Source organism: Scyliorhinus torazame, chromosome 12, assembly GCF_047496885.1.
Source record: "Scyliorhinus torazame isolate Kashiwa2021f chromosome 12, sScyTor2.1, whole genome shotgun sequence".
In the NCBI taxonomy this organism is placed as follows: domain Eukaryota; kingdom Metazoa; phylum Chordata; class Chondrichthyes; order Carcharhiniformes; family Scyliorhinidae; genus Scyliorhinus; species Scyliorhinus torazame.
Window position 1 is genome coordinate 17,886,702 of NC_092718.1, and position 24,812 is coordinate 17,911,513.

Sequence of the window (24,812 nt, forward strand, 5' to 3'; positions counted from 1 at the left end):
ACTAATATATTCCCTACATGCATTAGACCTTCCAAAATGCATTACCTCACATTTGTCCGGATTAAACTTCATCTGCCATCTCTCCGCCCAAGTCTCCAAACGATCTAAATCCTGATGTATCCTCTGACAGTCCTCATCGCTATCCACAAGTCCACCAACCTTTGTGTTGTCTGCAAACTTACTAATCAGACCAGTTACATTCTTCTCCAAATCATACTACAAAGAGCAAAGGTCCCAGCACTGATCTCTGCGGAACACCACTCGTCACAGCCCTCCAATCAGAAAAGCACCCTTCCATTGCTACTCTCTGCCTTCTATGACCTAGCCAGTTCTGTATCCATATTGCCAGCTCATCCTGATCCCGTGTGACTTCACCTTTTGTACCAGTCTGCCATGAGGGACCTTGTCAAAGGCCTTACTGAAGTCCTTATAGACAACATCCACTCCCTACCTGAATCAATCATCTTTGTGACCTCCTTGAAAAACTCTTATCAAGTTAGTGAGACACGACCTCCCATTCACAAAACCATGCTGCCTCTCACTAATACGTCCATTTGCTTCCAAATGGGAGTAGATCCATACTCGAAGAATTCTCTCCAGTAATTTCCTTACCACTGACGTAAGGCTCACCGGCCTGTAGTTCCCTGGATTATCTTTACTACCCTTCTTAAACAAAGGAACAACATTGGCTATTCTCCAATCCTCCGGGCCATCACCTGAAGACAGTGAGGATCCAAAGATTTCTGTCAAGGCCTCAGCAATTTCCTCTCTAGCCTCCTTCAGTATTCTGGGGTGGATCCCATCAGGCCCTGGGGACTTATCTACCTTAATATTTTTTAAGACACCCAACACCTCGTCTTTTTGGATCTCAATGTGACCCAGGCTATCTATACACCCTTCTCCAGACTCAACATCCACCAATTCCTTCTCTTTGGTGAATACTGATGCAAAGTATTCATTTAGTACCTCGCCCATTTCCTCTGGCTCCACACATAGATTCCCTCGCCTGTCCTTCAGTGGGCCCACCCTTTCCCTGGCTACCCTCTTGCTTTTTATGTATGTGTTGGGATTTTCCTTAACCCTATTTGCCAATGACTTTTCGTGACCCCTTTTAGCTCTCCTGACTACTTGCATAAGTTCTTTCCTACTTTCCTTATATTCCACACAGGCTTCGTCTGTTCTCAGCATTCTAGCCCTGACAAATGCCTCCTTTTTCTATTTGACGTGGCCTACAATATCTCTCGTTATCCAAGGTTCCCAAAATTTGCCATATTTATCCTTCTTCCGCACAGGAACATGCCGATCCTGAATTCCTTTCAACTGACATTTGAAAGCCTCCCACATGTCAGATGTTGATTTACCCTCAAACATTCGCCCCCAATCTAGGTTCTTCAGTTCCCGCCTAATATTGTTATAATTAGCCTTCCCCCAATTTAGCACATTCACCCTGGGACCACTCTTATCCTTGTCCACCAGCACTTTAAAACTGACTGAATTGTGGTCACTGTTCCTGCAATGCTCCCCTACTGAAACTTCTACCACCTGGCCGGACTCATTCCCCAATACCAGGTCCAGTATAGCCCCTTCCCTAGCTGGACTATCTACATATTGTTTTAAGAAGCCCTCCTGGATGCTCCTTACAAACTCTGCCCCGTCCAAGCCCCTAGCACTAAATGAGTCCCAGTAAATATTGGGGAAGTTGAAGTCTCCCATCACAGCAACCCTGTTGCTTTTACTCCTTTCCAAAATCTGTCTACCTATCTGCTCCTCTATCTCCCGCTGGCTGTTGGGGTGGCCTGTAGTAAACCCCCAACATTGTGACTGCACCCTTCTTATTCCTGATCTCTACCCATATAGCCTCGCTGCCCTCTGAGGTGTCCACCCGCAATACAGCTGTGATATTCTCCCTAACCAATAGCGCAACTCCTCCACCCCTTTTACATCCCCCTCTATCCCGCCTGAAACATCTAAATCCTGGAACGTTTAGCTGCCAATCCTGCCCTTCCCTCAACCAGGTCTCTGTAATGGCAACACCATCATAGTTCCAAGTACTAATCCAAGCTCCAAATTCATCTACCTTACCCGCAATACTTCTTGCATTAAAACATATGCACTTCAGGCCACCAGACCCGCTGTTTTCAGCAATATCTCCCTGTCTGCTCTTCCTCAGAGCCATACTGGCCCTATTCCCTAGTTGTCCCTCAATTTTTTCACCTTCTGACCTATTGCTCTGTTACCCACCGGACTAGTAATCCAGAGACCCAGTGGAATGTTCCGGGGATCCGGGTTCGAATCCCACCATATCTTGAATTAAAAATCTAATGATGACCATGACCATGGTCGATTGTCCTTAAAAACCCATCCGGCTCACTAAAGTCCTTTCGGGGAGGAAATTGACCGTCCTTACCTGGTCTGGCCCACATGTGACTCTAGATCCACCGCAATTTGGTTGACTCAAGGGCAATTAAGGATGGGCAATAAATGTCACATCCCACGAAATATTTTTGTTAAAGGTGGTAAAAGAAAACGCGTTGTTAACAGCATCCAGTCGGCTGGTGAAACCAAGACACAGAGGGCGGGATTCTCCGTCCCACCGCACCAGAAAACGGGTGCGGCGCACCCCCAATGGGGTTTACGATTGTGGGTACCCCCACGTTGTAGGGAAATCCGCGGGCGTGAGTGCGCTGCCGTCGAAGCGGAGGATCCCACCAATGGGGAATCCAGCCCTGAGTTTCTCTTTATTAGCGAGTTTATTGACTTGGTAAGCCTGACACCTTTCCTCCCATCCAACCCAGTGTCCCTGCTATCCCCTTTGTCTGTGTGTTCAAAGGCAATTAATACCCATCACCTGTTTCTCTTAACCTTAACAGTGTAATGGACATTTAAAAAAACCTTCACAATGTAATTGATGTGGAGATGCCGGTGTTGGACTGGGGTGAGCACAGTACGAAGTCTTACAACACCAGGTTAAAGTCCAACAGGTTTGTTTCGATGTCACTAGCTTTCGGAGCGCTGCTCCTTCCTCAGGTGAATGAAGAGGTCTGTTCCAGAAACACATAAATAGACAAATTCAAAGATGCCAAACAATGCTTGGAATGCGAGCATTAGCAGGTGATTAAATCTTTACAGATCCAGAGATGGGGTAACCCCAGGTTAAAGAGGTGTGAATTGTACCAAGCCAGGTCAGTTGGTAGGATTTCGCAGGCCAGATGGTGGGGGATGAATGTAATGCGACATGAATCCCAGGTCCCGGTTGAGGCCGCACTCGTGTGCGGAACTTGGCTATAAGTATCTGCTCGGCGATTCTGCGTTGTCGCGGGTCCTGAAGGCCGCCTTGGAGAACGCTTACCCGGAGATCAGAGGCTGAATGCCCTTGACTGCTGAAGTGTTCCCCGACTGGAAGGGAACATTCCTGCCTGGTGATTGTTGCGCGATGTCCGTTCATTCGTTGTCGCAGCGTCTGCATGGTCTCGCCAATGTACCATGCTTCGGGACATCCTTTCCTGCAGCGTATGAGGTAGACAACATTGGCCGAGTCGCACGAGTATGTACCGCGTACCTGGTGGGTGGTGTTCTCACGTGTAATAGTGGTATCCATGTCGATGATCTGGCACGTCTTGCAGAGATTGCCATGACAGGGTTGTGTGGTGTCGAGGTCACTGTTCTGAAGACTGGGTAGTTTGCTGCAAACAATGGTTCGTTTGAGGTTGCGCGGTTGTTTGAAGGCAAGTAGTGGGGGTGTGGGGATGACCTTGGCAAGATGTTCATCGTCATCAATGACGTGTTGAAGGCTGTGAAGAAGATGACGTAGTTTCTCCGCTCCGGGGAAGTACTGGACGACGAAGGGTATTCTGTCGGATGTGTCCCATGTTTGTCTTCTGAGGAGGTCGGTCCGGTTTTTCGCTGTGGCGCGTTGGAACTGTCGATCGATGAGTCGAGTGCATTATCCCGTTCGTACGAGGGCATCTTTCAACGTCTGTAGATGTCTGTTACGCTCCTCCTCGTCTGAGCAGATCCTGTGTATACGGAGCGCTTGTCCATAGGGGATGGCTTCTTTAATGTGTTTAGGGTGGAAGCTGGAGAAGTGGAGCATCATGAGGTTATCCGTGGGTTTGCGGTAAAGCGAAGTGCTGAGGTGACCATCCTTGATGGAGACGGGTGTGTCCAAGAATGCAACTGATTTTGGAGAGTAGTCCATGGTGAGTCTGATGGTTGGATGGAACTTATTAATGTCATCGTGTAGTCGTTTCAGTGATTCTTCACCGTGGGTCCAAAGGAAAAAAATGTCATCGATGTATCTGGTGTATAACATCGGTTGAAGGTCCTGTGCGGTGAGTAGGTCCTGTTCAAACTTGTGCATGAAGATGTTGGCGTATTGGGGTGCGAATTTGGTCCCCATGGCTGTTCCGTGCGTCATCCGTTCATTCCGTTCATCAATGTAATTGATGAAACATTGACATATGAGGTGAACGCTTATCATTCATTTTAAAAATAAATCGTCGGCCTTCTTTCCACCTTCCTTGACATTCCAGATGTTAGCCACATTCTAGTCGCCCGCTAAAGTAGCCACGTGTGAGTACATGGTAGGTTAGACAACTATGAAAAGGGTGCTATTGCAAAGCCTGATTTTGTTGTCAGCTGCCGCACTCTTTTTAGTGTCTGCACTGTTCCAGCATGATCCGCTCATTAAGCAGATGGATGAGTACCCATTACAGGATGTCGTCATTCATCCAAGATTTAAAGAATCATGCCGAAGCAAGCTCAGCCACTGACGAACGAAAGCCCTGTGCATTTTAATGTGATCAGGCTGCTGGTGAAATTATAGCAAAGCCTGAGAAACGTAAACTTACCTCTCAGCGAAGTCTTTGCATCTCTGCCTCTGAAGCATTTTTTAAACTTTAAAATTAGCCAATGTTTTGGTCATATCTGTCAGACGTATCGAGTGATAAAGTGTAAATGTAACTGGGTCAGAAATTGAAGGCGGGATTTTCCGGTTGCGTCTGGCCTGCTGCCGGACATTCCCGCTCAAGGCCAACGGGCCTAGAAATGGTCCGTCAAAGCACCCGTCCCGCCCATGGCGATTCCCACAGTGTGCGGGTCTGGAAAATATGCCCCTCGATGTAAAAAACTGAAAGAGCAAAAATAGAGGCCATCAAAATAAGATAGCCAAGGGCGGCACGGTGGTGCAGTGGTTAGCACCATTGCCTCACGGAGCCGAGGACCGGGTTCGATCCCGGCCCCGGGTCACTGTCCGTGTGTAGTTTGCACATTCTCCCCGTGTCTGCGTGGGTCTCACCCCCCACAGCCCAAAGATGCTCTGGGGAGGCGGATTAGCCACGCTAAAATTGCCGCTTAATTGGGAAAATGTTATAAAATACATAAGATGGTCAGTCAGAAATCAAACCAGGAATTCAGAAGGAAGGTCTTTACCCAAATGGTGGTGAGAATGTGAGAGTCGCTACCACAGGGCGTACCTGTGGCAGTAGCTTGGATGCATTCAAGTGGATTTAGGTAAAGCAGGACGGGAGAATAAACACTGGAGCTTTGGGTCAGATCGACTGTTTCTGTTTTAAAACCAAAACGATTTGACAGCCTCTTCGCACCTGTTGAGAATCCGTGTGAACCGGTTAGATCGCGGGAGTGACCTAAATCGGCAAACTCGCCAGGCGCCGAGCGGTTTGCGATCTAACCGCCTCGCTGCTGTTGGCGGATTCCGGAGTTCGTCTAGGTGCACTGAGAAACCAATAATCATCACTTAAGGCCAATCTCCAACTCATTAACGAGATGGTCACCCAGTCTAACAGCCTCCTGGGATCTAACCGGCTCGCCAACGAGAGGCCCCGCGGACGACGATTAGTACCGGTCCACATAAATGACAACCAGGCAGAACAACACCTGGGTGGGTCTACCAGGACGTTGGAGGCCCAGGTGCTCAGGGACAGGACAGGGTGGCACCCCAGCTCTCCCGCTGGCACCTGGGCACCTTGGAACTGCTCGGCCAGCATCTTGGCACTGCCAACCTGGCACTGCCAGGCTAGTGGGAGCACTGCCAGGGTAGCAGTGCATGAGTGCCTGGGTGCCAAGGTGGCAGTGCCATGGGTCAGGGCCTGAGGTGAGCGATGCCCATGAAAGCAGAAATGAGGGGGGGTATGGAGGGTGGCAGTGAAGGACAGGTATGAAGGGTTCTCCGGAAGGCTGGAGGGTGTGAAGGGTAGGGGTCCCTGAAATGGGGGGGTGGACCCGAAAGGGGGTGTGGGATGACCGACAAACGTGGGGATCTCGACAACCCCATAGCGATGTGTCCTTACCTGGGGGGGAGGGGGTGTGGGTTAATGTCTGTGTGTGTGGGGGGTGACGTTGCCCATGGGTTGGAGTGTGTGGGGGACCCCCAAGCTCGCTTAGAGATCAGGGAATCCTTTCAAAATGGCAGCCCGATGTCTGAGGTACCGGCCTGGCCAGCGAGCTCCGCTCCCCAGTGATAATTCTAAGTGTGGGCTTGCCTGGAGAGGAACTCGCAAGCGCCCAAAAAATGAATAAGTGCCATTAGATAGCGGTCAGGAGCTCACCAACACGTCGAGGAGCTCGTGGGAAACCTTGCCCGCTATGACACTTAGAACTTGTCTCATTGAATCGCACCCAATACGTCTACTTTTCGATACAATTCCACGATTGGCCAGCACTTGTTGAATAATCTTGAGTGCGCTAAAAGATGCAGTAACAACCAATTTAAGATAATCAACTGAACTCATAACATATAATTTATCCTCATTAGATGCAACATACATTCATATGCAGGGCACCGTTTTCTGCAAACAAAAGAAATATGCTCAAGCTTTGTTAATTTTTTAATTACGCGCAGCTGGCAGGGGGGGTGGGGGGCCTATAGTTCAGCCAACCTTCCAACCAATCTTTTCAACTGTAGTATAAATTGATGTGAATGTTTGAAATGTGGCATTCTTGCATTTGTCCTGATGAGTGTCAGATGAAAAACTTCAGTCTCACTTTCCAGCTGGACTCCAAGTTCTTTACTACCAAGCAATATTTTTGTCAAGTTAAACTAGGTCTGCCTTTCCCAAAGCTACAACTGTCAGGACATGAAACATGTTCAATGTTTGATAGTCAGGAATTAATGGTAAAACAGTCAGACACTTTCATTAACAAACTATCAAGCAGAGTTGTTCATTTCTCTTGTGTGTAGTTATTTTTCTCCTTTCTGATTGAATGCATTCTTTGTCCAACTAACTGGCAGTTGAGAGCAGCATTTAATGACTGAATTTTCGATTATTCTTCCCTCAATGGGAGAAAAAATCCAATCCAATTTCACCCATATAAGATGAGGGTGAAACAGATTTTGGATCTCTCTGGAAATCAATGGCCGTGGGGAAAAGTTAGGAAAGTAAAATTGAGGCCGATTAGCCACGATCATAATGAATGGAGGGACCAAATGATCTATTCCAGCTTCTATTTCGTATGCCCATAAGTTCCTTTGCACAGTCTGTTAGATTTGGAGATCAGTTGGGCTTTGGTGAATTTTGGGGTGATAAATGTAACTTCCAGCTGGACAGAGATTACGCGTTGCAGTTGGTTGTCTGTAAGAGATTAACGATGATAGTTTGTGGTTACAGGTTGACTTTATCTGGATCAACAGGGATCAAAAATCGTTTGAGTGGTTTGTTAGCCTCCTAACTAAACTAGAAATGGACCAGGCGGATGAGGAGCCTCAAGGTAGGTTGTGACCAATTGAAGAAGTGTCAACAGTAGACCCGTCCCCTTGTTCTACTCCATTGCCAAGTCACAGCTGGCAGCACTAAATTGGCATATCCGCCATTTTTAGTTATAACGTGATACGATCCTGGAACACGGGTAAGAATTAAATCACCGGGAAGGTGTATGTTTCTACCGAAACCGCCAATATGGAAATGAACAAAGACTTGCATTTGTAGAGCACCTGTCATGGCGCCAGAATGTTCCAGAGTAAATTACAGTTGTAGTCAATGCTGTGATGCAGAAAACGTGACATCCATTTGTGACAGAGAAATCCCGCAAACAGCAGTGTGATAGTGAGCGGGCAATCTGCTTCAGTGATGTTGCGGGATACGTTCTGGCCAGGACACTGAGGGGTACGTCCCTGCTCCTCTTCAATATTGTCCCACGGGATCATTAACATCTTCCTGAGAGAGCCGATGGAGCCTCAGTTTAACCCTAATTCACAGGTCAGTGATGCCCGCTTGGATTTAATTGGGATATAAACATGGATATGAGAAATGTTACTGTGGCACGGTAGCACAGTGGTTATCACTGTTGCTTCACAGCACCAGGGTCCCGGGTTCGATTCCCTGCTTGGGTCACAGTCTGTGCGGAGTCTGCACGTTCGCCCCGTGTCATGTGGGTTTCTCCGGGTGCTCCGGTTTCCTCCCACAAGTCCCGAAAGATGTGCTGTTAGGTAATTTGGACATTCTGAATTTTCCCTCTGTGTATCTGAACAAGCGGCAACTCGGGGCTTTTCACAGTAACTTCATTGCAGTGTTAATGTAAGCCTAATTGTGACAATAAATATTATTATTATATTCTCAATTAGGCAGTGAAATACACCTGGCAGTTAAAACTGATCAACTTTATGTTTCCTGAGCTAGGTTATGTTTGAGAGGGTATTTTGAACTGTATAGCTCTGTGATGAAATACTGGTCGTTGTGAACAGCTAGGTTTATAAATCACTAATTAATTAAATATAAGGCTACAGGTTAAGCGATGGAAAATGGATAATTAATTTTTGGCTGGCACAGATGGGCCGATTGACTTTCTTCTGTGCCATAAACATTTATGGTTCTCTGAATATCGAGTATTAACAATAAAGTATCTGTGTTCCTTTTCTCTACATTATATTATCGTCCAGATTCTGAATAAGTCTAGGATGGATACACACATACATGCATACACACCTTGTCTGCGAGCTGACATGACGCTCATTAGAACAGCCAGTTGGCTGTTGGTAAATATCACTTCAAGTGATCTTACCAGCTCCCTGATTGTAAACAAATGCATCATCCACCTTAGCATGCAAAACAAAAAGAAAATAGAATTTGCAATTAGCAAAGTTCACAGATGAATGTTAATGTGTTGTTCCGTGTGCTACAACATCATTAACCAGTTTAAATTAAACTGGTTAATGCTTGTGTGGAAATAATACACACGGTAATACATAGAAACCAAACATAGAAAATAGAAGCAGGAGGCCATTCGGCCCTTCAAGCCTGCTCCACCATTCATTATGATCATGGCTGATCATCAAGTTCAATACCCTGATCCCGCCTTCCTCCCATATCTCTTAATCTCTTTAGCCCCAAGAGCTATATCTAATTCCTTCTTGAAATGACACAACGTTTTGGTCTCAACTACTTTCTGTGGTAGTGAATTCCACAGATTCACCACTCCCTGGGTGAAGACATTTCTCCTCACCTCAGTTCTAAAATATTTACCCCGTATCCTCAAACTATGACCCCTAATTCTGAACTCCCTCACCATCGATAACATTCTTTAATATCTACCCTGTCTACTCCGTTAGAATTTTGCAAGTTTCTATGAGGTCCCCCCTTCACTCTTCTAAACTCCAATGAATATAATCCTAACCGATTTAGTCTCTCCTCATTTGACAGTCCCGCCATCCCAGGAATCAGCCTGGTAAACCTTCACTGCACTCCCTCCATAGCAAGAGCATCCTTCCTCAGGTAAGGACACCAAAACTGCACACAATACTCCAGGTGTGGCCTCACCAATGCCCTATACAACTGTAATAAATAATTGTAGCAATATAATACAGGCACATTAAATGATCACGTGCAAACTATATTTTCTACCCTAAGTTCTTGAAAAAGGAATTGAGGTACTGTATAGTTTAGGAAAAGAAAAGTAACTTTCACATTAGGCACCTCTCACATTCTTACAGCAACCTTTTGCACAGTGCCTATAAAGGATATCAGCATGACATCACTAGAAGGGAAGTGTGTCATGTAATCCAGTCTTAGTTCCAGTTTTGCTTTGAGCAAAGCACACACACACAGTTTTGTTCTTTTCAAGCTTAAAGCCTATGCGAAACTATTATTATGTGCTTGGTCTTAATAAATGAACCCACAACATGTTTGCCGAATGCATTATGTGCAATTAGGTATTGTATCATTATAATAACACAATATAACCCACAGCTCTTCATCATCGATGAATAACTTTTGATGAGTAGTCAGTGTTATAGCCAAATGCAAGTAAATTGCCATGAAACTCATTCAGACAGCTGCTTTGGATGGTTGAGGAATGAATTTTGGCAAAGAGACTGAATAAACTCTGTTCCTCTCTCTTGAAGAATGCCATGGGATCTTTCACAGAACAGATTGGCAGGTCTTAAATTAACACACCATTTGAAAGGCAGTACATTCTTAATATCACAACAAAGTGTCAGCCTACATTGCGTGCGCATGTTCTGGACGCCATTTAACTTCGCAACAAGAAGTCTGACCCTCGATAACTTGTTCTATGGCGGTTTTGTTACTAAGATTTAAAACATGTCCAGAACCCATAAGACCAGCATTATCTCTGTGCTTAGTTTCCCCATCTAAAAAAGTCTAGGGCAGTTTAAAACAGGCCATGAGGCCATATCGGCGGCTAGAGCCGGGTGCTCTACGCTGCCGCCATGCTAGCCCCCAGCCAAACAGAGGATGGTGGCCGTTTTAAGCCATTTTTCCTGTCGTAATACGCCACTGTTCCCACTCCGGCGTGGGGACATAGCCTCAAAATCGGAGAATCCAGCCAGATCTCTTTGCTATTAGTGGGAGCTTGCTGTGCATATGTGGGCTGCTGTACTTTGCTACATTACAGCAGTGACTGCACTTAAAAAATGCTTAAATTACTCTGAAATGTTTTTTAACATCCCGGAGGCATGCAAGATAGTATAAATGTGCAAGTTATTTCTATATTAACTAGAACAGAAATAATTGAAGGTGTTATGAGGAAGGCGTTCAGAAAAAGTGAAAATTAATTAATTAATTTAATTAATTAATTGTTGTTCCAGATACAGATGACATTGGGCTGAGTTTACAGCCTACCCCTTAATGCTCTGGGGGGATCATTCAATGAGATGGTGTTGATGAATCTGTCAAAATTGATGTGACTATAATCAAAACTGACAATGTGCGTAGAAATAGAAAATACTTAATTACCTTAATTAGTGCAAAACGTCATCACACAAAAATATTATTAGTCGGTTATTTGATTCTACTGTTAACATTCAGGACCAAAATCCAGAATTGCTAGTTGATCATTTCGGACCGTGATATATGAAAGTAGGTGCAAAATCCTTTTCTTGATAGTTGGTTTACTTACAGAATTCAACATTGCATATGTTTGCCTCCTACCTACCAATCCAGTATCCCAGCAATCTCTCCTTATAAGTGCTCTGTGTACTTTATGAACCAATGCCCTTCGCCTGTGTATTTTAACAATACAATTAACATACTATTAACAATTTCCTCCTGCCAATGTAAAGGTAGATTCTTGGAGATGCACATGTACATGACCTCCGCTCTCAGTAAAAATGACATGAAAGCTATAGGCCTGCAGATGGCTCTGGACCTGTTGGCGGAGAAGGAGAATCGTGATTCCATTACAGGCCTGCGAACTAGGACACAACCAGGTCGGCCGGATTGGAGCAAGGTAACTGTTTTCATTCACAAGGGGAAGAGAAATGAGTCTTTATTGCGAAAGGATTTGCGTACAGGAGCAAAGATGTCAGGCTTCAATTGTATAGAACCTTGTTTAGACCGCACCTGGACTATTGTGTACAGTTTGGTCTCCTTACGCAATCATAGCATCCCTACAGTGCTGAAGAGGGCCATTCGGCCCATCGCCTCTGCACCCACCCTTCGAATGAGCATTCTACCCATTTACACTACCCCCCCCCCCCCCCCCCCCCACCCCGGCCATCCCACCCTATTCTCATGACCCAGAACCAAACGTGCACATCCCTGGACATTAAGGAGCAATTTAGCATGGCCAATCCATCTAACCTGCACATCTTTGGACTGGGAGGAAACCGGAGCACCCGGAGGAAATCCTCGCAGACACAGGGAGAATGTACAAACTCCACACAGACCGAGGCCGGAATTGAACCTGGGTCACTGGCACTGTGAGGCAGTAGTGCTAACCACTGTGCCACCCTGCCGCCCCAAGGAAGAATATACTCGCCATCAAGGGAGAGCAGCGGAGGCTCACCAGACTAATCCCTGGGATTGCGGGATTGTCCGAGGAGGAGGAGAATTGAGGATACCGGGCCCATATTCTCTCAAGATTAGAAGAATGAGAGGTGATCACATTGCAACTTACAAAGTTCTTAAGGGGCTCAACAGGTTAGATGAAGAAAGGATGTTTGATCTGACTGGGGTGCCTGAAACCAGGACACACAGTCTCAGAATAAGTGTCAAGCCATTTAAGGACTAAGATGAGGAGGAATTATTTCTTTCAGAAGGTGGTGAATCTTTAGAATTCCCTACCCCAGAGGACTGTGGAAGTTCAATCATTGATTATGTTCAAGACTGAGATCGATGAAGCTCTAGATGCTGGTGGCATCAAGGTTTGTGGGGATAATGTGGGATAGTGTTGTTGAAGTAGATGATCTAATTCAATGGCTGAGCAGGCTCGAGAGGTTGTGGGGCAGTAATATATACAGGTCCCAGGTTTGTGATGAGTTCACTGATCTTACCTGGGGCAAGACATGAGGTGCTACCATTAGCTTTACTGCCCAAACAATAGGGGAAGTGTAAAGGAAAGAGCATCTGGAGGTGGGCTGACAGAAGTGAAATAAAATGAAAATCGCTTATTGTCACAAGTAGGCTTCAAATTAAGTTACTGTGAAAAGCCCCTAGTCGCCACATTCCGGCACCTGTTCGGGGAGGCTGGTACGGGGTTGACATGGATAGGATGGGCTCACAGAGACCAGTCCTTGCCCTGCAGACACAGCAGATGCAACATCCCAGAGAGATTATCTTGGACTCTATATATTTCTCCCATGTGAACTGGCGTTCTGTATTTTCTGAGTCTCGTATGCTATAATGATTGTTCACTGTGCATCCTCTTTTCACACTGCTTCCCTTACCTTGCTGGAGCAGGTGTCAGATTCACCTTGTCAGACGTTTATTTCCCAGTTCCTGCAGACTGGTGCACCATCTCATTTGCATCTTAGTCCTTCCTCCAAAGATAGGGTTACCTCAGGAGACAGGATGTGACAAGACTGGGTTTGGCAGGCTATCTGGCTCATATCAAAGCACTGTTGTGGGCTGTCACATCCCAGCTGCCTTTCAAAGCTGAACGTTGGTGTTGGGGAGTTTGGGGATGTGGGATAATTTGGGAAATATGCTGGGAAATATTCAGCAGGTCTGGCAGCATCTTTGGAGAGAGAAATGAAACGTCTGAGTCCCCTGTCGAGCGCGTTTAGCCGGGTGTTTCCTGGCGCTGGCGGCACCGAGAATGACCCTCTTATTAAATGGAACTCTGCTTCATTTCGGGGCCTAGGTGAGGAACGCCCTACTGAGGTCACACTTAATCCCATTTCCTGCACTAACGAGCTCCACTCGCCAGTACAGGAATAGATTGGGGCACCATTTTTAATTATCTGGATTCCCCCACCGCAGACTCCAGACCTCCCCCTCATAAATGACCCAATTTACCAATGAGGGGATACTCAAGCTCTCCTGATAAGGGCAGGGCACCCCGGGCCTGCTCCCCAGCACAGGCAAGATGCCACATGGGCATCTTGGCACTGCCAGCTGGGTAGTGCCCCCACTAATGTCAGCTGGGCACCCTGTTAGTGGAACCTGGGTGGCACTGCTAGGGTGCCCAGATGGCATTGCCAGGGTGCCACCCTGTCCGGACCCAACCTCCCCGACCACCTGGGAGACTCCCCGCCCCTCCCCCCCCCCCTCCCCCCCAAGTGCCTGTACGTCTGGCCCATGATGTTGGAGACCAGTGCTAAACACCGCCCGCTAGGAACATTGTTCATGGAACAGGTACTACGTGTCCTTGATATGTATGTCCCTGTCAGGCAGGGAAGAGATGGTCGAGTGAGGGAACCATGGTTGACAAGAGAGGTTGAATGTCTTGTTAAGAGGAAAAAGGAGACTTATGTAAGGCTGAGGAAACAAGGTTCAGACAGGGCGTTGGAGGGATACAAGATAGCCAGGAGGGAACTGAAGAAAGGGATTAGGAGAGCTAAGAGAGGGCATGAACAATCTTTGGCGGGTAGGATCAAGGAAAACCCCAAGGCCTTTTACACATATGTGAGAAATATGAGAATGACTAGAGCGAGGGTAGGTCCGATCAAGGACAGTAGCGGGAGATTGTGTATTGAGTCTGAAGAGATGGGAGAGGTCTTGAACGAGTACTTTTCTTCTGTATTTACAAATGAGAGGGGCGATATTGTTGGAGAGGACAGTGTGAAACAGATTGGTAAGCTCGAGGAAATACTTGTTAGGAAGGAAGATGTGTTGGGCATTTTGAAAAACTTGAGGATAGACAAGTCCCCCGGGCCTGACGGGATATATCCAAGGATTCTATGGGAAGCAAGAGATGAAATTGCAGAGCCGTTGGCAATGATTTTTTTGTCCTCACTGTCAACAGGGGTGGTACCAGGGGATTGGAGAGTGGCGAATGTCGTGCCCCTGTTCAAAAAAGGGACTCGGGATAACCCTGGGAATTACCGGCCAGTTAGTCTTACTTCGGTGGTAGGCAAAGTAATGGAAAGGGTACTGAAGGATAGGATTTCTGAGCATCTGGAAAGACACTGCTTGATTTGGGATAGTCAGCACGGATTTGTGAGGGGTAGGTCTTGCCTTACAAATCTTATTGAATTCTTTGAGGAGGTGACCAAGCATGTGGATGAAGGTAAAGCAGTGGATGTAGTGTACATGGATTTTAGTAAGGCATTTGATAAGGTAGGCTTCTGCAGAAAATAAGGAGGCATGGGATAGTGGGACATTTGGCCAGTTGGATAACGAACTGGCTAACCGATAGAAGTCAGAGAGTGGTGGTGGATGGCAAATATTCAGCCTGGATCCCAGTTACCAGTGGCGTACCGCAGGGATCAGTTCTGGGTCCTCTGCTGTTTGTGATTTTCATTAATGACTTGGATGAGGGAGTTGAAGGGTGGGTCAGTAAATTTACAGACGATACGAAGATTGGTGGAGTTGTGGATAGTAAGGAGGGCTGTTGTCGGCTGCAAAGAGACATAGATAGGATGCAGAGCTGGGCTAAGAAGTGGCAGATGGAGTTTAACCCTGAAAAGTGTGAGGTTGTCCATTTTGGAAGGACAAATATGAATGCGGAATACAGGGTTAACGGTAGAGTTCTTGGCAATGTGGAGGAGCAGAGAGATCTTGGGGTCTATGTTCATACATCTTTGAAAGTTGCCACTCAAGTGGATAGAGCTGTGAAGAAGGCCTATGGTGTGCTAGCGTTCATTAACAGAGGGATTGAATTTAAGAGCCGTGAGGTGATGATGCAGCTGTACAAAACTTTGGTACAGCCACATTTGGAGTACCGTGTACAGTTCTGGTCGCCTCATTTTAGGAAGGATGTGGAAGCTTTGGAAAAGGTGCAAAGAAGATTTACCAGTATGTTGCCTGGAATGGAGAGTAGGTCTTACGAGGAAAGGTTGAGGGTGCTAGGCCTTTTCTCATTAGAACGGAGAAGGATGAGGGGCGACTTGATAGAGGTTTATAAGATGATCAGGGGAATAGATAGAGTAGACAGTCAGAGACTTTTTCCCCGGGTGGAACAAACCATTACAAGGGGACATAAATTTAAGGTGAAAGGTGGAAGATATAGGAGGGATATCAGAGGTAGGTTCTTTACCCATAGAGTAGTGGGGGCATGGAATGCACTGCCTGTGGAAGTAGTTGAGTCGGAAACATTAGGGACCTTCAAGCAGCTATTGGATAGGTACATGGATTACGGTAAAATGATATAGTGTAGATTTATTTGTTCTTAAGGGCAGCACGGTAGCATTGTGGATAGCGCAATTGCTTCACAGCTCCAGGGTCCCAGGTCTGATTCCCGGCTTGGGTCACTGTCTGTGCGGAGTCTGCACGTCCTCCCCCTGTCTGCGTGGGTTTCCTTCGGGTGCTCCGGTTTCCTCCCACAGTCCAAAGATGTGCAGGTTAGGTGGATTGGCCATGCTAAATGGCCCCTTAGTGTCCAAAAAGGTTGGGTGGGGTTATTGGGTTACGCGGATAGGGTGGAGGTGTGGGCTTAAAAAGGGTGCTCTTTCCCAGGGCCGGCGCACATTCGATGGGCCGAATGACCTCCTTCTGCCCTGTAAATCTATGATTCAAGTGAGCCTGACTGCACATTTGAATATGAAAATCTGGATCCCAATCTTAACGGACGGGATCCAGATCGTGACGCCTAGCGATCTCGGGAGGCGTATCGAGGCCCTTAAATCCTGCAAAGGGCCTCTTGCGAGATTGAATGGCCTCGTCGTGTCCTGAGTCGGTGGGTGTGGGGGGGGGGGGGGGGGGGGGGGGGCGACGAGGCTGGTAGATGGCGGCCAGAGTTAACGTTTCAGGTCCGTGGGACTGTGGAGACACATGGAATGGAAACGTGAACTCAGTTTCTCTTGGTCCCCACAGATGCTGCCAGACCTGCTGAGTTTTGATCCAGCACTTTCTGTTTTTATTTGTGCTTTCCAGCTTCCTCGGTAATTTGCGTTTTTTTCCCGGGGATAATTGAGGTGCAACGTCGCGCGTCGTGTCGCCATCCTGGCACAGCTTGCAACCCTTAACTCTTAGCTACAGAAGAACAATATCCAGGAGCAGGAAGAAAGAAAAGGACAAGAAGGGAATTCTAATTTAATTATATAAACTAGTAATTGTTACTTGAGGAATATAGTGTGTGTGTGTGCCAGCCTTTTCATATACCAAAAGCAAAATGGTGAATGGACACATTAAAAATAATTTATAGCACAGACACTTTACACAGCATCTTAAATTACATAACAACTGTAAAAAGAGCTTTTAGATTATGACAGAGTGACACATTGATTACTCTCTTGTTGAAGCTGTAAATCATTGATTTTTATTCTCCCTATCTTTCCTCTATACTATCGATTTCAGCCAGTAATTATGTGGGTGTGAAATGCGTATCAAAGCCGAGACAGCAATTTAATCTAATGATACATGTTTTACAGTAACAATCACGGAATGCAATGCGAAGACGAAGTTGCATTAAGAAGTATCTTAATAATATGTTGTAAAACCGAGAGTAGCTCAACACAAGCAGCAGTAACCTTGCTTCTGTTAACCTCCCGCAGGGGAGTTTGTGGCATTTGCCTGAATTCTTTATTTGTACTAATTCACATTTGGAGGTTTCCTGCATCGCTAGTGAAACAATTGATGGCTAGACTCCCTTCCTTCGGGACTGAGGATGAGCTGATTAGATTGTCACTCCATTTGGGTCAAAGACAGCAAAAATGTGAACTTCAAACAAGAGTCCTTAATGAACTGAGCCTTTCCCAATGTACTGCGCAGTCAAGCTAGAGCTGTATTTAAATCCAGGAGAGGGTGCAGAGTAGATCTAATGGTTGGTTGAAATTGAATCTTTGCTGCTCCATTCCCACCTCTCATCTTTAGTCCTGGATTTATATACAGCATTGCACAGAATCTACTGCTCAGAAACAGGCCATTCGACCCAGCTGTTCTATGCTAGTGTTTAAGCTCCACGTGATCCTGCTTCTAACTTAGCACGGTAGCAAATTGGTTGCTATAATTGCTTCACAGCTCCAGGGTCCCAGATTCGATTCCCGGCTTGGGTTACTGTCTGTGCGGAGTCTGCACGTTCTCCCCGGGTGTGCGTGGGTTTCCTCCGGGTGCTCCGGTTTCCTCCCACAGTTTAAAGATGCGCAGGTTATGTCGATTGGCCATGCTAAATTGGCCTTAGTGTCTAAAATTGCCTTTAGTGTTGGGTGGGGCTACTGGGTTACAGGGATAGGGTGGACGTGTGGGCTTGGGCAGGGTGCTCTTTCCAAGAGCGGGTGCAGACTCAATGGGCCGAATGGCCTCCTTCTGCACTATAAATTCTATGATCTATTTCATCTCAGCCCCAATGTGGTGATTGCCCCTTTAAGGGCAACACAGCAGAGTAAGGGTCACTTGGCTTGCGTGGCCATTGAGTCTGGAATCATCGCAAGTGGGCAGAGTTCCCCTAGGCGGAGGCATTTTAGAGCGAGCTGCAAACCAGCTACTGCTCTTGTAGATCCTTGTAAATAAATCCCTTTTGTTCACTAACGAAGTCTCTGAAAATGCATCATTACAACATATCAGCACATCCTTCTAATCCTTTCCCCATCATGTACTTACCTCCACTCCAATTCACTTCCCATGTGCACTAAGGCAGACTTTCATTTGTTTCCATAGTTAGTCATTCTGGAACAGGTCGCCCACACGGCCCGTCACGTGCGACCGACGGGGGCCACCATCCTGGCCGCCATCTGCAACGCCGACCGACACGCCGACCGACAATGCCCCCCTGCAACTCCCCCTTCCCCGCTGCCCCAAGGCCCTGAAAAGGTGCCTCGGGTTCTTTTCATCTTACGCCCAGTGGGTCCCCAACTTTGCGGACAAAGCCCGCCCACTAATCGAGGCCACCATCTTCCCACTGGCGGCTGAGACCCACCAGGCCTTCAGCTGCATCAAGGCGGATATCGCCAAAGCTGCGATGCGCGCAGTGGACGAGTCCATCCCCTTCCAGGTGGAGAGCGACGTCCTCGCCGCTACCCTCAATCAGGCAGGCAGGCCAGTAGCGATTTTTTCACGAACGCTCACCACCTCTGAAATTCAACACTCCTCAGTCGAAAAGGAAGCCCAATCCATCGTGGAAGCCGTGCGGCACTGGAGGCACTACCTCGCTGGTAGGAGGTTTATCGTCGTCAACGACCAACAATCGGTAGCCTTCATGTTCGATAATACGCTGCGGGGCAAGATCAAGAATGATAAGATCTTGAGGTGGAGGATCGAACTCTCCACCTATAATTAAGTATATCGTCCTGGGAAGCTCAACGAACCTCCAGATGCCCTGTCCCGCGGCACATGCGCCAGCGCGCAAGACGACTCTCTACGTGCTATCCACGATGACCTCTGCCACCCGGGGGTCACCCGGCTTCTCCACTACATCAAGGCCCTACTCCACCGAGGAGGTCAGAGCCATGACCAGGGACTGCCAGATCTGTGCGGAGTGTAAGCCGCACTTCTATCGACTGGATAAGACCCACCTGGTAAAGGCATCCCGGCCCTTTGAGCGCCTCAGTACCGATTTCAAAGGGCCCCTCCCCTCCAACAACCGCAACACATATTTCCTCAACATCGTCAACGAGTTCTCCCACTTCCCTTTGCAATCCCTTGCCCTGACATGACCGCGGCCACTGTCATTAACGCCCTACATAGTGTCTTCACCCTGTTTGGTTTCCCCATGTACGTTCACAGTGACCGGGGCTCGTCGTTCTTTTTTTTTTTGAAAATAATTTTTATTAAAGTTTTCACAAAATATCAACAACAAAATGTAAAAGGAACCCAGTAGAATTAAGTACAAAACCAAATAAAACAACCCGTACCCACCTCCCCCTATACATAAATAATAAATTAACACCCCAAATTAACACATAGCAAACATAGCAAATATATACACCCCCTCAGATCCCCCAGTATAGACAAACAAAAGTGAAATAGAACCTCCCCCCGGGTTGCTGCTGCTGCTGACCATTGTCTACCGTTCTGCCAGGAAGTCCAAGAACAGTTGCCACCGCCTGAAAAACCCTTGCACCGATCCCCTTAAGGCAAATTTCACCCTATCCAATTTAATAAACCCCGCCATATCGTTGATCCAGGATTCCACGCTTGGGGGCCGCGCATCCACTGAAGAAGAATCCTTCGCCGGGCTACCAGGGACGCAAATGCCAGAATACCGGCCTCTTTCGCCTCCTGCACTCCCGGCTCCCCTGCAGCCCCAAATATTGTGAGCCCCCAGCCCGGTTTGACCCTGGATCCTACCACCCTTGACACCGTTCTCGCTACGCCCTTCCAAAATTCCTCCAGCGCTGGGCATGCCCAGAACATATGGTTGTGGTTTGCTGGGCTCCCTGAGCACCTAACACACCTGTCCTCGCCCCCAAAAAACCGGCTCATCCTTGTCCCGGTCATATGTGCCCTGTGCAGCACCTTAAACTGTATGAAGCTGAGCCTCGCGCACGAAGAGGAAGAATTCACCCTCCCTGGGGCATCTGCCCACGTCATCTCCTCCCCCAAATCCTCCTCCCACTTTCCTTTCAGCTCCTCCACTGAGGCCTCCTCCTCCTCCTGCATCACCTGGTATGTTGCCAAGATCTTCCCCTCTCCAACCCAGCCCCCGAGAGCACCATGTCCTGTACCGTGCGTGGCAGCAGCAGCGGGAATTCCACCACTTGCCGCCTGGCAAACGCCCTTACCTGTAGATACCTAAAGGTGTTCCCCGGGGGGGAGCCCGTACATCTCCAGCTCACCCAGGCTCGCAAACTTCCCACCCACAAACAGGTCCCCCAACTTTCTTATCCCTGCCCTGTGCCACCCCGAAAACCCTCCATCTATTTCCCTGGGACAAACCGGTGGTTCCCCCGTATTGGGGTCCACACCTAGGACCCACTTCCCCCCTGTGCCGCCTCCATTGCCCCCAGATTTTGAGGGTAGCCACCACCACCAGCCTCATGGTATACCTCATTAAGGGAGCAGCAGCGGCGCCGTTGCCAGCGCCTCCAGACTCGTACCCTCACAGGACGCCATCTCCAGCCTCTTCCATGCAGCCCCCTCCCCCTCCATCACCCACTTGGGCACCATCGCCGCATTGGCGGCCCAGTAGTACCCACAGAGGTTGGGCAGGGCCAGCACCCCCCCATCCCTACTCCGCTCCAGGAATACCCTTCTCACCCTCGGCGTCCATCGCGCCCACACAACCCCATTATGCTCCTGTTGACCTGCCTAAAGAAGGCCTTCGGGATACAAATGGGGAGTGCCATAGGAACAGGAACAAAATCCTTAGGAGTACCGTCATCTTGACTGACTGCACCCTACTCGCCAGGGACAGCAGCAACGCGTCCCACCTCTTAAACTCCTCCTCCATTTGCTCCACCAGCCTCGTGAAATTAAGTCTATGCAGGGCCCCCCAGCTCCTGGCCACCTGGACCCCCAAATACCTGAAGCTCCTCTCCGCCCTTTTTAGTGGGAGCTCACCAATCCCCCTCTCCTGGTCCCCTGGGTGAACCACGAACAACTCGTTCTTCCCCATGTTGAGCTTGTACCCTGAGAAATCCCCGAATTCCCTGAGGATCCTCATTACCTCCGGCATTCCCCCCACCGGGTCCGCCACATATAGCAGCAGGTCGTCCGCATAGAGCGACACCCTATGCTCCTCCCCACTCCGCACCAGCCCCCTCCAGTTCCTCGACTCCCTCAGTGCCATAGCCAGGGGTTCAATCGCCAGTGCGAAGAGCAGGGGGGACCCCTGCCTCGTCCCTCGATGCAACCGAAAGTACTCAGACCTCCTCTTGTTCATGGCCACACTCGCCATCGGGACGTCGTACAACAGCCTATCCCACCTGACGAACCCCTCCCCAAACCCGAACCTCTTCAGCACCTCCCACAAGTACCCCCACTCTACCTTATTGAAGGCCTTCTCAGCGTCCATCGCCACCACTATCTCCGCCTCCCCCTCCCTCACCGGCATCATAATAACGTTCAGGAGCCTCCGCACATTCGCGTTCAACTGCCTTCCCCTCACAAACCCCGTCTGGTCTTCGTGGACAACCTGCGGCACCCAATCCTCAATCCTCGTGGCTAAGACCTTCGCCAGCACCTTGGCATCTACATTTAACAACAAAATCGGCTTGTAAGACCCACACTGCAGGGGATCCTTGTCCCGCTTCAGGATCAAGGAGATCAGTGCCCGGTACATCGTCGGGGGCAACGCCCCCCCCTTCCTTGCCTCATTGAAGGTCCTAACCATCAACGGGCCCGACAGGTCCACATATTTTTTGTAGAATTCGACCAGGAAACCGTCCGGCCCCGGTGCCTTCCCCGCCTGCATGCTCCCTATCCCTTTGGCCAGCTGCTCCAGCCCAATGGGGGCCCCCAATCCCGCCACCAGTCCCTCTTCCACCTTCGGAAACCTCAATTGGTCCAGAAAGCGGCCCATCCCTCCCTCCTCCAGTGGGGGCTCGGACCGATACAGTTCCTCATAAAAGTCCCTGAAGACCCCATTGATACCAACCCCACTCCTCACCACACTCCCCCCCCCCCCTATCCTTAACTCCCCCAATCTCCCTAGCTGCGTCCCGCTTCCGAAGCTGATGCGCCAGCATCCGACTTGCCTTTCCCCCATTGTCATGATATTCAGGTAAACATCATGGTGTAAAGATACATACTGATGGACAGATCAACGGACCAATCTATACACACACAACACCACAGCCAATCACAGGCAAGAGCATACACACTATAAAACGGGGAACACGACACTTCCCGTTCATTCCAGCAGGAGACAGCTCAGGGCACAGAGCTCACAGCAAGCCACTCAGGAATAGGTCCACAGATTCAAGGGTTATGATCGAACCACAGTAACCAGTTTACCACTGTAAATATATGTTAGTAATAAAACTGAGTTGTACCATCCGCAACCCTGTTGGTTCGTCTGTGTAGCAGAGCACCCAACACATCACCCATATTCATAAACCGCCCTCTGGGCCTTCCTCCATTGCGCCTCCGCCTTCCTGGTGGTCAACAGGTCGAATTCGGCCTGGAGGCTATGCCTCTCCCTCAACAGTCCCTCCTCTGGCACCGCCGCGTACCTCCTGTCTAACCTCACCATCTCCCCCACCAGCCTCTCCCTCTCCCTCTGCTCTCTCCTCTCCTTGTGGGCCCTAATGGAGATCAGCTCTCCCCTAACCACTGCCTTCAGCGCCTCCCAGACCATTCCCACTCGGATCTCCCCGTTATCGTTGGCCTCCAGGTATCTCTCTATGCTTCCTCGGACCCGCTCGCTCACTTCCTCGTCCGCCAACAGCCCCACCTCCAAGCGCCACAACGGCCGCTGGTCCCTCTCCTGCCCCAGCTCTAGGTCTACCCAATGCGGGGCGTGATCCGAAATGGCTATCGCCAAGTACTCGGTATCCTCTACTCTCGCTATCAGCTCCCTGCTCATAACAAAAAAGTCGATCTGGGAATAGGCCTTATGAACGTGCGAGAAGAATGAAAATTCCCTAGCCCCCGGCCTTGCAAATCTCCAAGGGTCCACCCCTCCCACCTGGTCCATAAACCCCCTCAGCACCTTAGCCGCCGCCGGTTCCTACCCGACCTAGACCTGGAGCGGTCCAGTGCCGGATCCAACACCGTGTTAAAGTCTCCCCCCATTATCAGGCCCCCCACTTCCAAGTCCGTGATCTGACCCAACATGCGCCGCATAAAACCCGCATCGTCCCAGTTCGGGGCGTACACGTTGACCAGCACCACCCTCTCTCCTTGCAGCTTCCCACTTACCATTACGTACCTGCCGCCATTGTCTGTCACAATGCTCGACACCTCGAACGACACCTTCTTTCCCACCAAGATCGCCACCCCCAGATTTTTGGCATCCAGCCCCGAGTGAAACACCTGACCTACCCACCCTTTCCTCAGTCTTACCTGGTCTGCCAACTTCAGGTGTGTCTCCTGGAGCATGACCACATCCGCCTTCAGCCCCTTCAGGTGCGCGAACACGCGGGCCCGCTTAACCGGCCCGTTCAGCCCCCTTACATTCCAGGTTTTCAGCTGGAGCAGGGGGCTACCTGCCCCCCTCCCCGCCGACTAGCCATAACCCCTCCTCAGCCAGCCATGCACCCGCACCCCACGCCCGTTCCCCACGGCGGCAGACCCCCGTCCCAACACCCTCTACTCGCTCCAGCTCCCCCTTGACCATACCAGCAGCAACCCGGTCCCCCCCCCCCCCTCCCCCCCCCCCCCCCCCCTCCAGCTAGGACCCCTCCTAGCTGCTTTACTCCCCCATTGCACTCCCGCAAGTCAGCTGACTCCTGAACCCGGCCACTCCCGCCTCTCCTTCGACTCCTCCCATTGTGGGACTTCCCCATCCCCTCCATTACCCACCAGCAGGCTCTCCGCCTCCCCCTTCCATCCCAAGCGCGGGGGAAAAACCGCTCTTCCCTGCCCCGCCCCCTCCAGCCTTCAGCGTGGGAAAAAGCCCGTGCTTTCCACCTGCCCGGCCCCGCCTCCTCTGGCGCAGCTCCTTTTACAGGCCCAGTCCCCTCACCCCCGACTTGGGCTTCACCCTCCCCCGCGGGGCCCCATCCCCATCCCCATCCCCCCAACCGATCATCCACTCCCTACTTGCCCCCCTCCAAGAGCCCACCCGACAGACCCAACCAAAACAGTGCCCAACCCACCCTAACCACCCACACCGAACCAAAAATAAACAAGAACAAAGAACCCTCCTCAAAATGTAACACAGCAACCACAATCCCTGACCATCCCCACGCCCGACCACCCATCCCGACCCTCAGTTTGTGTCCAGCTTCTCGGCCTGAACAAAGGCCCACGCTTACTCCGGGGACTCAAAGTAATGGTGCCAGTCCTTGTAGGTGACCCACAGTCGCGCCGGCTGCAGCATGCCAAACTTCACCCCCTTCCTGTGCAGCACCGCCTTCGCCCGGTTGTACCCGGTCCTCTTCTTCGCCACCTCCGCACTCCAGTCCTGATATATTCGAA

General features: G+C 49.4%; 1 protein-coding gene across 1 annotated transcript in view; it reads left to right on the forward strand.

Moving 5' to 3' along the window:
- nox5 (NADPH oxidase, EF-hand calcium binding domain 5) overlaps nucleotides 1–24,812 on the forward strand; it is a 138,910-nt gene that overhangs the window by 107,765 nt on the left and 6,333 nt on the right. The window contains exons 15-16 of the mRNA XM_072470482.1: nucleotides 7,626–7,725; nucleotides 11,534–11,700. Coding sequence (XP_072326583.1) covers nucleotides 7,626–7,725; nucleotides 11,534–11,700 — 267 coding nt within the window. The remainder of the gene's footprint in view (nucleotides 1–7,625; nucleotides 7,726–11,533; nucleotides 11,701–24,812) is intronic.